The sequence below is a fragment of the Buceros rhinoceros genome, unplaced genomic scaffold (assembly GCF_000710305.1).
Source record: "Buceros rhinoceros silvestris isolate BGI_N320 unplaced genomic scaffold, ASM71030v1 scaffold4175, whole genome shotgun sequence".
Lineage (NCBI taxonomy): Eukaryota > Metazoa > Chordata > Aves > Bucerotiformes > Bucerotidae > Buceros > Buceros rhinoceros.
The window spans coordinates 229-13736 of NW_010410989.1; the positions used below are offsets into that span (position 1 = coordinate 229).

Below are 13508 nucleotides of genomic sequence, written 5' to 3' on the forward strand. Positions count from 1 at the left end.
CACACTGCTGCTGCTGCTGCTGCCTCCCCCCCCCCTCTTGAATTTGCTTAATCTCTTCTGCAAAGGGCTCCCTTTCCCCACTGCCAGTGTTTGTGCCAGCAGAACATTTGTCACACTGCTGCTGCTGCTGCTGCTGCCGCCCCCTGCAAGAGCTCACCAGAGCGCCTGGGCCCCTTGTTTCCTCTTGGGGAAATCCCCTGCAGAGCAGGCTCTCTGTGCAGCCTTCAGTGCACTGAGGTCTTTTGCAAATTGTGCAGAAGAAATTAAAGGGAGGCACAGACTGAGTTGTTAGCTGGGTGCCATTTCTGCTGTAACTGGCCTTTTGTTTGGTTTCTTCAAGTGAAGAGCTCTGAATGACGGTGGGATGCTCGGCGTTTGGCACAGGGCAGGCTCCCAGGCCCTGCAGGACCAGCATGGATACAACTTTTGCTTCCAGCTGCAACTGAGTGGTTTCTGCTATCTGCACATGCGATATGAAAACAAATTGGTCTCTGTTTTCCCATAGTTTGTTGAGGAAACTATGGTCTGGAGATAGGCAAGCTGAGTGAAGTTGTGTAAATACCGTCTAGCGCTCCTGGAGGTTTTATTTCCCACAGAGAGAAGAGTCATGCTCCAGGTGCACAGCTCCATGTAAGGGAGGAGATCTACTCCCTGCTTGCGTGGTTCTCTTAAAGGCTGGGTCAGCTCTGCCCCCTTCCACAGACCCCAGTGACTTGTGCCCCCAAAGCCTTTGTGTAAGCAGCAGAACCGTGAGGAGTCCTCCAGGAGAACTCCAGACATGAGCCCAGAACTTGGGTTACCAGCTTGCAGTGCCAGAGCCATGTGTCGCTTCCAGACACATCGAGAGCAACCACAGGGGGGCTGCTGCGCGGCTGTGGTACTGTGAGGGTAACTGGGCAATCTGAATCCTGGCTTGTGGGAAGCTGGAAATATAAATGTCCTCTTGCAGCTGAAATTGTTAGTTGTAACTGGGGCTCCCAGCTCTCCTAGTCCCATACTGTGGTCTTCAAAACCCTTTCCTCCTCCTTCCTGCTCATGCACAAAACTCTGCCGTTGTCTGAAGCTTGGAGATCTCCCTCCTGTTGTTAAATGATATGTAGAGTGCTTTTGTAGATCATTAATTCTGTATCATCAGCAATAATAATTGTACAGCTGAGTATTATTAGTACAGCAGTTGTTTGTGTGCATTACTTGGAGCCAAACCACTATCAGTTATTTTGTGCGCTGGGTGACAGGAACAATGCCAGGTTGGTGCTTAGTGTGTCTGAGTCATGAGCAAGCGGAGCTCTTCCACGAGGAGGCTGGTGGGAGCCAGGGTACTCTGGCGCTGCGTTTCAGGGAGGACTCGGGTGATGTTCCTGTCCTGACGCAGGACTTCTTTGGGCTCTGTCTAATGTTTCCCTCAAATTTTGCCTCTGTCTCCTGCAGCCCCCTCAGGAATTTCTTGAGGCCGCAGTCCTTGGAGCTCCTCCTCCTGTCTCGTGCCTGGTGATGGGCTCTCCAGGGCACGGACGTGAGAAGTGTCTCTCAAGGGATTGTGTATTGCACTTGGAGGTCTTGCAGAGCGAGGCCGGAAGCCTCTTCTGCTGCAGCAGTCTCGGAGGAGGTTGTAGCAAATGAGCCGTGTGCTGTTTCTCGTACTACTTTTTCCGCAACCTGTTTTTCTTTGCTCCTGCCTGCAGATGGTCTGATTCTCACAGAAAAGAAACCTTCCCTTGTCTGCTCAGGGTTGGTATAGCCATGCTGAGGCTGTGACCTTTTCGTTTTGAGTAAAACAGATGGGCTAAGCAGCAGGGTGACGAACTGGTTAAGCTAGGTGAATGCTCCTTCCACGTCTATCCCCTTTGGGAATCTCTTTCTGGCAGCTTCTCTGTCATGTTAGATTTTTTCTTAGGCTTTGTCCTAAATAGTATCCACCGCTTAATTTAAGAGAAAAAAAAAAGAAAAAAGGGAATCACTTCTGTTTATCCAGATACTCCTTTATATCTTGTTATTTTTTTAACCTTGATTGTGACTGAGTTGCTTCATCTTGTCCTCATGTGCCTCCTTCCTAGTCGCCCATGTTTGATGGCAAAGTCCCTCACTGGCACCACTACAGCTGCTTCTGGAAGCGGGCTCGAATCGTGTCCCATGCGGACATTGATGGTTTCCCTGAGCTTCGGTGGGAAGACCAGGAAAAAATCAAGAAAGCCATTGAAACTGGAGGCCCTGGAGGAGGTAAGTAGGGGTGTCCTGGTGTTTGAAGCTTCAGCTGAAACCGAGCTCCCTCTTCTTAAGCTGTTCCTGTGGTTATTTGTGTGCTGTGTCCCTTCAGCAAGTGATGTTGGAAGAACTGTGGTGTCTCCGCACTCCAGGGCTGGGATGCTGACGGTAGGATCTAGCGTGTTAAATCAATGACAGGAGAAGCCGTGACAGCTGGCCGGTGTATTGCCAAACGTCTTGCAATCATCATTGGTGTATTCTGTTTTCAGTTCTTTAATACTAACAAATGGTGTTGTAGTATGTTTTAATAGTAGCTCTGTTTGTGGTGGCTCTTTGAAATCGTTACACCATGAGCCTGTGAGTCAGGGCAGCAAGTGAGAAGGGACGAAGCACAGACCAGATTGAACTCGCCGTGTCTCTGGTAAAGCAAGGATGCCAGGCAGTTCTAGATTGATGTCTGCCTGTAGAAATGTCATAATACAAAAAAACAAAGACAACTGGCAGTTGAGGAGTTCTGCTTTGAAGCAGAGCTATTTGTGACTCCTGTTACAGTCAGTTCTTCCGTAAGATCTCATTTTGCACTACTGTCAGGAAAGAAGTAAAAAGGGCCATCTCTCTGCACCTTTGAAAGTCTTTCAAAGCCATTAAATAAGCAATCCTACAATTGCTACTTGGATGTTTAAAGAACTCTTTCTGTTTTAAAAGTGCTTTTGAGCATGGGCTGCTTATCTTGCTCTGCATTCAAATTCTTGACAGATGAGATGCTGAAACACAGAGGTTTATTAATTCAGACTGCTAACAATCTGGAACTGAGAATAAGAAAATAAGGGAATGCCTTTTAAAGCAACTCTGTATTCACTTTGTTCTCCAGGAAAAGGAGGGGAACAGGAAGGAGGTGGCAAGGCTGAGAAGAGCCTAAATGACTTTGCTGCAGAATACGCCAAGTCTAACAGAAGTACTTGCAAAGGCTGTGAACAGAAAATAGAAAAGGTAAACAAGCTTTTCTTAGCTCTCCATCCATCTCTTGTCCTTTCTCCCACCAGTTCCAGTTCAAACAGTGACTTTCATAATTGCTTCCTGCCTGTCCTGCATATGGAAAGCACTTGCAAAGCTGCATTTCCATGTCTGAGGAGCAACTGTGTGCTGGACAGCTGGCAGTAAAGGCATCCTTCAGGCTTTGTAGCCTGAGCTTCAGACCTGCTCATGCTTTCTTTCACTTGGGTCTTAGAGCAGGCTGGAACGCCACTTGCCAGCGTTTCTGTGGCAAGAGAGCCACCGCTAACTGCGGCTTTTCCTGCTTGTGGCAGCACTGCACAGGTGTTGGCCTCTTCCTCCTCCTCAGCCAGAGCAGTTCTGTTTGTGTGGAGTGTATCCATACTAACTCCATGAAAGCAGAGGAAAAACAGTGGTGCGGCTAATTAACAATGTCTTGAACGTGTCTTGGTGCTCTGCTTTTAAAGACAGTTGGCAAAATGAAGGTGTGAGCCTGTGACAGACGTGAAGAGACCTGCCGGTTGCGTAAAGTTGGCAAAGGCCAAACACCAGTGGTGGTACGCTTCTGCCTGCAGAAACATCGGTGACTGTTGTGTAGCTGTTTCATTTTGGACCATGAAGTATTGCAGTCTAAAAGTGCCTAAAACAATGTTGGGCTTCTGAAAAATAATTTGGGGTGAGATCATATTAGCAGTGATGCTTGAGTGATGGGGACATGCAGTTCATTTTTAGACTTGTCTGCATGGTGCTTGGTCTTGTGAGTTTTGCTTGTTCAAGCTTACTGGAAGTCAGAGTAAAGACTACAGGATTACCTGTTTTGAGTGTGTTTTGAACAGAAAACTACCTAAACCCCTCGTTTTCTCAACCTAGAAAGAATATTGAAGAAGGCAGAGGAGCTGTAGTCACAGGGCTCGAACAAAAGTTGCAAGCTTAGCAATAGATCGTCTGTCAATTCTACAGGTGTTTAGGAAGCATCATGTTGGTGACTTGTAAACATCCCGCGCTTTCCAGAATGGCCTAACAATTGCTCCTGTGTCACTGCTGTCTACCTCAGGGCCAGATCCGGATTTCCAAGAAGATGGTGCATCCCGAGAAGCCGCAGCTGGGTATGATAGATAACTGGTACCACCCGGACTGCTTTGTGAGTCGCCGAGCAGAACTGGGATTTCTCCCAGCATACGGGGCTGCCCAGCTCCTGGGCTTCGGCATCTTGAAAGCTGAAGATAAAGAAACTCTGAAGAAGCAGCTCCCGGCTACCAAGACCGAAGGGTATGTGGGCAGTGTAAGAGGGCTGTGTTGTCTAGAGGAGCCGTCGCTCACTTCCAAATATGTCTGTGATAAATGTTTTGTGACATTGGTGTCTCTGTTAAAAGAATATTGGACTTGGGAGGATTTGGCCCTTTCTGTGACCTCAGGCAGATGACAACAGACAAATTCCCTGTCCCTGGAAGCACGCAGTCCACTTGCCCCGCTGTGATTGCCTTGAGAAAATGCAGAGAGCAGCAGCTGTGACTTGGAGTACTGATGCAGGGCTTTCAAGCATAAAATAATGCACGCTTAATACACATGGATACTGGGCTATGTGCGTGATGCTGTTATCAAGTGATGGTTTCTGTGCTCTAACCACTCGTTAGAGAATTGATTTGACATCTCTTTATCTACGAGCTGCTGATCTGTGACAGGCACTGAATCTGATAATGGTGTTTATTGGCCACATAGTGCTTATGCTTGGATACTTCTGTTTGATAAATCTTGTAATGGTATGTCTGAAATTTCCCTGCCTTCCATTGAAACTTTTAGTGGAGGCTCTTGACAGAACTTGTACTGACAGAGAAGCACTTCCAGATGACTTCCTAGCTTTGGTCAATCTTTCTTTGATGATGAAGGCTTTTGTTACTTGTTTTTGAAGTGACTTCACCTAGAGTTGTGCTTCATAACTCAAGCCACCGTCGCATTGTCCCTGTGGAGGAAGGACATAAGGTGTTTGAGTCCTTCAAATGGGAAAGATCTTACTGTAAAATGTTTGGCTTCTCTGTGTAGCCTGTAGACTGAATTCAGCTTTACTTTTGCAAGGATTCACCATGCAGTTGTCCGGTGAGATTGACGGTGGGTTCTAAGAAGCTGTAGTCATGTCAAGTCCATGCATTTTTTGTCAGGGAGGCTGATGGGCGTAGTGTACTGTTCAGAGCCTTGCACGTCCGCGAATGTCATCCTTGGCCATAGGTAGCAGACCATGCATAAACTGATCTGGGGGTTGTTAGGAGGACGCAACTTTCACACTTCATTCTTGGTTGGTGAGCAGTTGCACCAGAAGTGTTCAGCAGTGGTGTGGATGCTGTGGGAAGAGTCCTGCAGTGCCACAGGAGTGGGCGCTCCTGCTGGAGCCCCATCGAGTTCTGCGCTCTTCACCTCACTTGGCTGACCCGCTGGAGGTTTAGACGAGCTGTCTTTATCTGCCTGGCAGCCTGCTGTCTGTTCACGCAGGAGTTTACCTCTGTGTGTGTTGGCACGATGTCAGTAGAGGTACAGCGTTCTCATGCACTTGCAGCTTTTCCAGTAGTCGTTTGCTTTTTGTGCTGAGGTGCATGTCCTGCTTTGTCCTAGAACAGCGTGTGAGTTTAATAGGGTTGTTTGTAGATTTCTCCCATGTCTTTAGCGAAGCTCTGGAGATTCGACCGTGTAAGTGTTTCTCTTGTCTGCCCTGACTCTGCTTTTCTGGGCCACTTCTGGGATATTATGCAAAATATGAAGGCTTTTTGAAGATAGGCCACAGAGCAGTTTGCCAAATCACTGTGTAAATAAAAGCCTAGAACTGCAGTGGAAAAAAGCTTAGACTGGTGATGTAGAGTAATGTGAACCAGGACCGCATGCCAGAAACGCAGCAGGATGTCTCATCTTTCCTGCTGTCTAAGCACTGCATGAACAAGGCCCTCAACCGTGAAGGTGCTGGCTGACTCTAATGCTCCACTACCTTTCTTCTGCTGGTGGGCTGTGTGCTTGAGCCAAGGGTATGAAGGGTCAGTTGGAAAAACAGTTGTCTGTCAAACAAACTGAATGAGGGTGAGTGTAAACAAACATAATGATTGGAGAGGCATGGTGTGCTTCCTACCTGGTGATTTTCTGTTGAGAAAGCACAAAAGTTCTGGTGAAGCCGAAAGAAAAATATCCCAGAAGCTTGAATGAGATCCGGTTACCTCCAGTAATTAATCTTGTGTGTTCGATCAGATAACAGAAATTAATGACAGAAATTACAGCGTCTTGTAGAAATGGTGTTACAGCATCTGCTGTACAGGAGATTCTCAAAATTATCTTTAAAGGTCTTTTTAATTGTGCTGCATCCAAATTGTATCTTGACTCAGATGTCTCTGCAATTCCGATGTGAATCGTGTGCTGCTTCTGCATGCCTAGCCGGTACTCCCAGGCAGAGGCTCAGGCTTTGGGACTGCCCTGTCAGCCCTTTCTGTGAGGGTGGCAGTGTCATCTGCCTATTGCAGGGAAAAGTGAGGTGCCGAGCAGAGCTGCCGAAGATAGGCTGGAAAAATCTCTTCCCTCTGAAGGGCAAAAATGGGAAGGTTTCCTGCAAGGATCCTGGCTCCTTTCCTTGGTCAGCTCTGGGTGAGACGTGCTGACCCTCCCCTGAGCTACAGGCTGTCCTGCCCAAGTACCAGCACTTCGCAGGCCTGGGAAAGGAGGATCTTGTGTCCTTGCCAACAGATTCTCTGTGGAAAGAGAGTAGCAGCTTGTGAGCTTGCTTTGACTGTGCTTCTTCAGTAGCACGTGTTTTGTCCTCCTGCTCTGAGCTGTAATACTTTCATGTGTTTTCTGCCTTGCTTGTTTGCAGCTTGTGAGCTTCCTTTGACTGTGCTTCTTCAGTAGCACGTGTTTTGTCCTCCTGCTCTGAGCTGTAATACTTTCATGTGTTTTCTGCCTTGCTTGTTTGGGTAGAATTGCCACCCAGGACAGGAGCAAAACGTTCTTCTGGAGATGTCATGCAGCACCAGATGAACTGTAGATGTTGCCTGAGGCAGAGGGTAAGCTCTCAGGTCAGCAACCATCTGACTGTGCTTTACAGGTAGGAGGAGAAAAGGAGAGTTTGTGTTCTTCCCTGCTTTGGTTGCTTGCTTTATCCAGGGTTGCTGGGACTCTCCTTTCCACCCTTCATTTTAATTGTAGGAAGGGGAACATGAAAAATAGAGTAGGCAGTAAGGAAGTGCCGGGCTAGAATGGGACGGTTCACCTCCCTCTTCGTGTTCTCAAAAGCTGGAATAAATTTTATAGTTGTGCATCCTCCCTGAAGGCGAGAAGTGATTTGCCTTGGCTGTTAAGTACCAGCCCTTCTAAGCAAGCTGTTGGGCCATACCTGTTGGGTGTGAGAAGACTGTCCCTTCCCCAGCAGGAGAAAGGATGTACACAGTAGTGCGCAGCCGTGGTTGGCCACACGTAGTATTTGATCCCGAAGATGGAAGATAAAATTAATGTGAGTGTGTGTTCTGTCAGTCGTTCTAAAATTTGCTATTCTGTGAAATGTGAGATGATTTGGGCTCTACCCTTCCCTTCTCCAGGCTGTATAAAATGATGACTAGTATTTGTTTTAAGCCTTGGGTATAGCCAGGGACAAAAGAGAAGGTGGTGACTGACAGCTTTATGCCTCTCTGCAGTCGGGGTGATCCCTCCCGCTCTGCGGTTTGTTCAAGTGGCCGGAACAGATAGAACAATCTCTCTGTCCAGGAGAGCAATCCGCTGTCCCCTTGTCTCCGAGGAGAAGCTGCCGGAGGTGTGAATCGCTGCTGGAATTTGGATGCTTTCCCTGGGTCGTGGGGCCTCTTGGCAGGGTGATTGCCTTCCAGCGGCTGGTGTGCTGGCTCTCCTCCTTTTGGAGACTGGGAGACAAGTTAGGGCATAGGAGTGAGCGCTGGCTTGCTGGCGGCAGCCTGACTGTCAGCCTGCCGAGGGAGAGGCACTGCAGATACACAGCGTTTGGGCACCCGTCCTAAATACTTACATGGTTAAGCCCTCTGGCTTGGGAAGGTGCAGCAGGGTGCTTTGCACTCAAGCTGATACGTTTTTGCCAGATTATGTTGTGTACCCACGACTCTGTTAAAACTTAGAGAAGTCATTATCCTCGTGGCAGAGCTCAGCAGATGCTCTGGTCTTGCCCCTTGCAGGAGTTACAGCCAGAGAAGAGAGGAGACTTGCTTGGCCTGGAGACTTTTGAAGGCATGGCTGTATGTGTGCTGTGGCCAGCCCTGCCACGCTGCTTCTAGCTTGCCTGATGTAGAAAACAGTATGGAGTTTTTCTCAAGCGATGCAAACAGTTGCTGGTAGCACAGTGCGGCTGTTGTCTCCCCTGAGGCAGTGCGCCTTACAGCATCGCCCCTGCTCCGCTGATGGGACCTTGCAGGGGGACAGTTGGAAGATGAGCTCTTCTGCAAAACCAGCCCCCAGAATGCTCTGGATCACGGTTTGGTCAGTGGTGCTAATGATGAGCTAGTGGTGGCTGCTGCGATAAAAGTGAGAACTTGGCCCGTTTTAGGGCCAGTGCAGTTACTAGAACTGGCCTCGTGTGCGAGTCTTTGGGAGAGGAGTACCTTTTGACATCTGCCTGCAGCTCTGTAGCTAATGAGCTGTCATACAGGGTTAGTCTTAACAGCAGCAAAACACTAGAAAGTGAAGTGTTCAAAATTGTAAGTGGGAGAGCAATTGAGAATGTCATCTCTATGGCTTAACCGTCAGCCACAGCTTATAAAGTTAAGACAGATGCGTTCTTAAAAAGAAACCTGGCTGATGTTTCACAGTGACAGCAGCTCTGTCAAAGTGAAGCGTGAGGTCCAAGCTGTGTTCGTGCTCTGCCTCAAGTTGCAGGCCCGTCCTGCCTCAGGTGGGACAGGAAAATCTCCTTTAATTTCCTCATGAGGAGAGCACACGCTGATCTGATTTATTGATATCAATGTATTTTGAAACCGGGCAGACCCGGCAGGCCTGCCTTGCCCGACCAAGCCAGGCAGATGACGTGACTCTGGAAACTTAAATGATCTTCCTCTGAGGTTTCTGGTCATTCTGAAGTCTGCCAAAATCCCCCAGTGTTCGTTTGGCTTCCTCTTCTTTCCAGTCTTTCTCAAGCGGCATTTTCTGTAACTTCCCACCACACAGCTCTTAGGCCCCAGCTAGTAACAATAAATTTCCTCGCACGCAACTGTGCAGTAGAACATCACAAAACCACTGTCAGCCTGGGAGCACTTTGCAAGTAGAAACATCCTCCTGTCTCATTGCAGAGACCTGATTTAATTTCAGTCAGTTCATTGTAATTGTCATGTTTGCTGTCCTTTGTCTAAGCTGAAAAATCAAGCAGTATTTCCTGTGCTTCCTCTGCCAGACCATGCAGTTGTGCTGTGGAAAAGCTCTGCGTGTGCCTGACTTGACTGAGGCAGCTCACGTTGCAGAGCCAAGTACATGTCTACAGTCTAGCACTGAGGAATTTGAAAAATGGCTTTGCCTGCCCAAACTGAGAATATTCAAGCCTCTGCAGATAGCAGCAGTCAGTAAACTGAGCTCTGGTAACTGCTGGACGGGCATTTAAATAACTTCCTTGCATGTGTGTGTCATTTGTTTTTCTCTATTAGAAAGAGAAAAGGAGAAGAGGTAGATGGAAATGTGACTGCAAAAAAGAAACCGAAGAAAGAAAAAGAGAAAGAATCAAAGCAGGAGAAACAGCTGAAGGTGAGTTTTAGCGGATCACCTCCTAAAACCTGATGGTTTAGAAGAGTGCAGTGCCAGGCAGTAACCGACGAGCTGTGGCACCTGGAGAGGGGCTGAACCTTTTCCTTCGACGAAGCAGAGGTGCAGCACAGCTGGCCCTCGTGTCCCGCCGCAGGAGATGCCCTGTCACTACGGCTCTGCTGATGGCAGTTCACCCGGCCGCTTTCTCCTGAAAGACAGGAAGGAAGTTCTCTAGGACTTGTCCTTATTGGATTTAAGTAGATTAGGTTAAACGCCTCCTCTCCTGGCGGGGTGGTTTCTGTGGTTCTTCCTGCATCAGGTGAAGTTTGAACTCTGAGTCCAAACACCGGTGCAGAACAGCTTGGAAACTAATAAATAGCTCGTTGTAAGAATTAAACAGAGGTAAAGCGCAGATCGAGATTAATGAGAAATTGTATCTTTTTCACCCTCTGGGGAGCTGTGTCCACTTCTTGGGTATAAAGTGTGATAGATCACAACTTTTTAGCTTTTACTTCCTAGAGTATCATGGGAAGTATTCCCAATAGAGCATCAGGGAGTTTTTATTGACTGAAAGCTTGGCATAGGTCTGTTCCAAGAAAGAAAAAAAATTAACAAGCTGCTTTTGCTGCAGTTGAAGTCTTAATGGAGCTGTAGAAAAATGGTGTGTCTGCCTTTGAACAAGAATTTTCTTTGCAACAATTTTCAACAAAACTTAGCTGAGACGTTTTCAAGGGTTTGCTGCTGCATTGCAGGTGTTTAGGACAGATGAAAATAATTTATGGATCAGGGTTAACTTTGGATTCACTAATTTTTTTTTAACAACATTTCATCAAGCATGATGATTAACACTGAAAATTAAACCATTTAATCCAGCCAACCAGTTCTTCAAGGGTAGACTGTATTTTGGTCTGTAGCCAGCGAAAAACAGTAGGAAACTATCTGAGATATTTCAGGATGCTTGTTTGCTGTCCAACCTTTTTATAGAAAGGCCCAAAAGAATGTGCAGACTCCCCTACCCTGCTGCAGGTGATCGATCTGCTAGAAATTCCTCTTATGCTTAGTTGGCTAAAAGAACAGCGCTAATCGGCATTTCTGGTTTTTGTTTTAATGCAAGGCTCAAATGCAGCCACATCCTCGCTGTTGTCAGTGTCAGCCAGCGAGGTGATATTTGTAGAGGCTGTTGAGAGCTCACTAAGAGTACAAGCATGATAGAAACGTGAGTTCTGCTCTACCTAAAAGCAGCTGTCTTGTTGGTATTGCTTGTACCTTCTCGTGGGATAGTGCTGCAGAGGTTACGCTGTGGCATCTCTTCGCATGTATGTGATGGAGAAGCCTTGGTTGACAGAGGATCCCGTAGGCATGTCCTTCCGCCTGTAATCTTGAGAAGACAGAGTATTTGCCAAAGCTGCCGTGTGGTCATCTATTCGTACTGAAACCTGAAATGTGGCTTTAAAGACCTGTTCTAGGTTTTAGGGTCAATTGTGTGACTTCCCTTTTGGTAAAGCTACTGGTTCTTGGTGCTCTTCATCTCCCAGTCTGCATTTAAGGTGCCACAGGCTTGCTAGAACCTTGTCCACATACTGCAGTTTCAGGAGTGTTCTTAGAAGGCAATCGATTGCAAGTAGCTGAGCTGCTGGATTTTGTCAACAGGACCAGACAGAGCTGATCTGGGGCATCAAGGACGAGCTGAGGAAGGTCTGCTCAACTAATGACCTGAAAGAGCTGCTCATCGCCAACAAGCAGGAAGTTCCGTCAGGGGAGAATGCCGTGAGTTGGTCTGAGTTGCTTTGCGTGTGTGCTGGATCTTTGAATCAGTGAAGCCAACCCAAACCAATCTTACTGCAAGGTCCACAAGTCTGAAGCATGTTACTCATGCTTTAGATAGAAATCCGGTGCAAAACCCAGTCCTTTTGGCCCAGAACTCGGATGGTGGTGCTGTTCCGCGTGCTTGTGAAGGGCTGCGTGGTGGTGTGTGATGCTGAATTCAGCATCATTGCTTTGTCTCAGTGATGTATCTTTATTCTGGTGTCCTCAAACTGGTCCCTGTTTTGTTATTTTTTTTTTTTTTTGTCACTGGCTCTGCAAGAGGCAGGTTAGTTATGGCACTTCACATTGCCTCCCTCAACTGTTACATTATGCAAGAAGGAGAAAAACTGCACAAATTCTTTCTTGTTTTGTTTTTTTTTTTCCTAAAAGCAGTCACTTTTCAGTCTGTGTAACTTGTGAAAGTCATCTCTTTTGGAGCCACACATCGCTTAAAGTATTTGTATTGAGACTCTTTGTAAGGAGTGTGGGCTGGGATGTGGGAAGTGTCTGGACTCAAAATGGTCAAGAAGTACTCTTTAAGCGGGACAAGTGGAACTTTGAGCGTACATTCCCACCTACCTACTCACAGGCAGTAGCTCTTCTCCTCCTTGGCTGTTCTGGCATGCTGCGTGGTCAGGTGCTGCGTGGTAGGTGTACTCTCCTGAGCGGGAGAGACTGCGAGCCATGGGCATGAGCAGATGTGGTCTGACCAGGTGAGCTTGGTGTCATGTCTTCAAGGCATTGTAAAGCAATCCGTGCTGGTCAGGGTCTTGCTTTACGTGCAGCGTATGCCTGACAAGCACTGGAAATGCCTACTACGTCTGCGTGCCAGCAGCCTGACAGTTACTTTCTTGTCAAGTAGCGCGTGGGCTTCCAGCCGCCTTCTGCCGTGACCTGTTTTGTATTCTTTGTCGCTTTAGATTTTGGACCGAGTAGCAGATGGGATGGCATTTGGAGCTCTGCTTCCCTGCGAGGAGTGTAAGGGGCAGTTTGTGTTCAAGAGTGATGCATATTACTGTTCAGGGGACATTACTGCCTGGACTAAGTGTGTTGCTAAAACACAGACTCCCAACAGGAAAGACTGGGTAATCCCAAAGGTGGGTGTTTGCTGCAGTATTGAAGAACATTTCTTAAATGATGTTTGTTACCCCTTGTAAGGAGATGGAATAAACAGCAGCAGTTGCTTGGATGCCAGAGGGCAGAGTGTGCTGCAGTGCTGAGCAGCTGTGACAGTGGGGAAGTCCTATCATAGCTACAGCCCTCCAGGGGTAAGCAGCTAATGCATAACTAAAAAATACTTTTTCCCCAATAGCAATAAATTGAAAGAGATGTTTCTGATTTGAAACCCATCATTTACCCTTTTCTAGCTTTGTTTTTCCAGTCATTGAAGTGGGTATTTGCCTACCTTAGTGTGAATGTCTTGGAAATCCTTTCCAGGACCTGCTGTAAATGCCAACATTGTTGTTTTTAAACAGTACTTTTGCTTGCTTCCCACAGGAGTTTCGGGAAATTCCTTATCTGAAGAAATTTAAGTGTAAGAAGCAGGATAGGGTATTTCCTCCCACTGCTGCGCCTGCGAACTCTGCGCCTCCTCCCTCTGCATCTGCTCCTTTGACAGAGACCGCGTCTGCCCCCAGAGGTAAGTGGCTGGCTGGGCGTGGGTCAGCAGAGTCCAGCGCGGTGTGTAATGCCATTCCCAGCCCAACAAACATGTTACCCCACATACCCTACGGCCATGCTGTTCTGCCGCCAAGCAGGCAGAGCTCTTCTGGTAAAAAACACCACAGCAG

General features: G+C 47.5%; 1 protein-coding gene across 1 annotated transcript in view; it reads left to right on the forward strand.

Annotated features, from left to right (window-relative positions):
• Window positions 1–2028: 2028 nt before the first annotated feature.
• The window catches only part of PARP1 (poly (ADP-ribose) polymerase 1), a 33592-nt gene continuing 22112 nt past the window's right edge, over window positions 2029–13508 (forward strand). The window contains exons 1-7 of the mRNA XM_010135795.1: window positions 2029–2217; window positions 3074–3192; window positions 4250–4464; window positions 9816–9912; window positions 11563–11679; window positions 12639–12815; window positions 13216–13357. Of these exons, the coding sequence (XP_010134097.1) occupies window positions 2061–2217; window positions 3074–3192; window positions 4250–4464; window positions 9816–9912; window positions 11563–11679; window positions 12639–12815; window positions 13216–13357 (1024 nt within the window). The 5' untranslated portion in view covers window positions 2029–2060. The remainder of the gene's footprint in view (window positions 2218–3073; window positions 3193–4249; window positions 4465–9815; window positions 9913–11562; window positions 11680–12638; window positions 12816–13215; window positions 13358–13508) is intronic.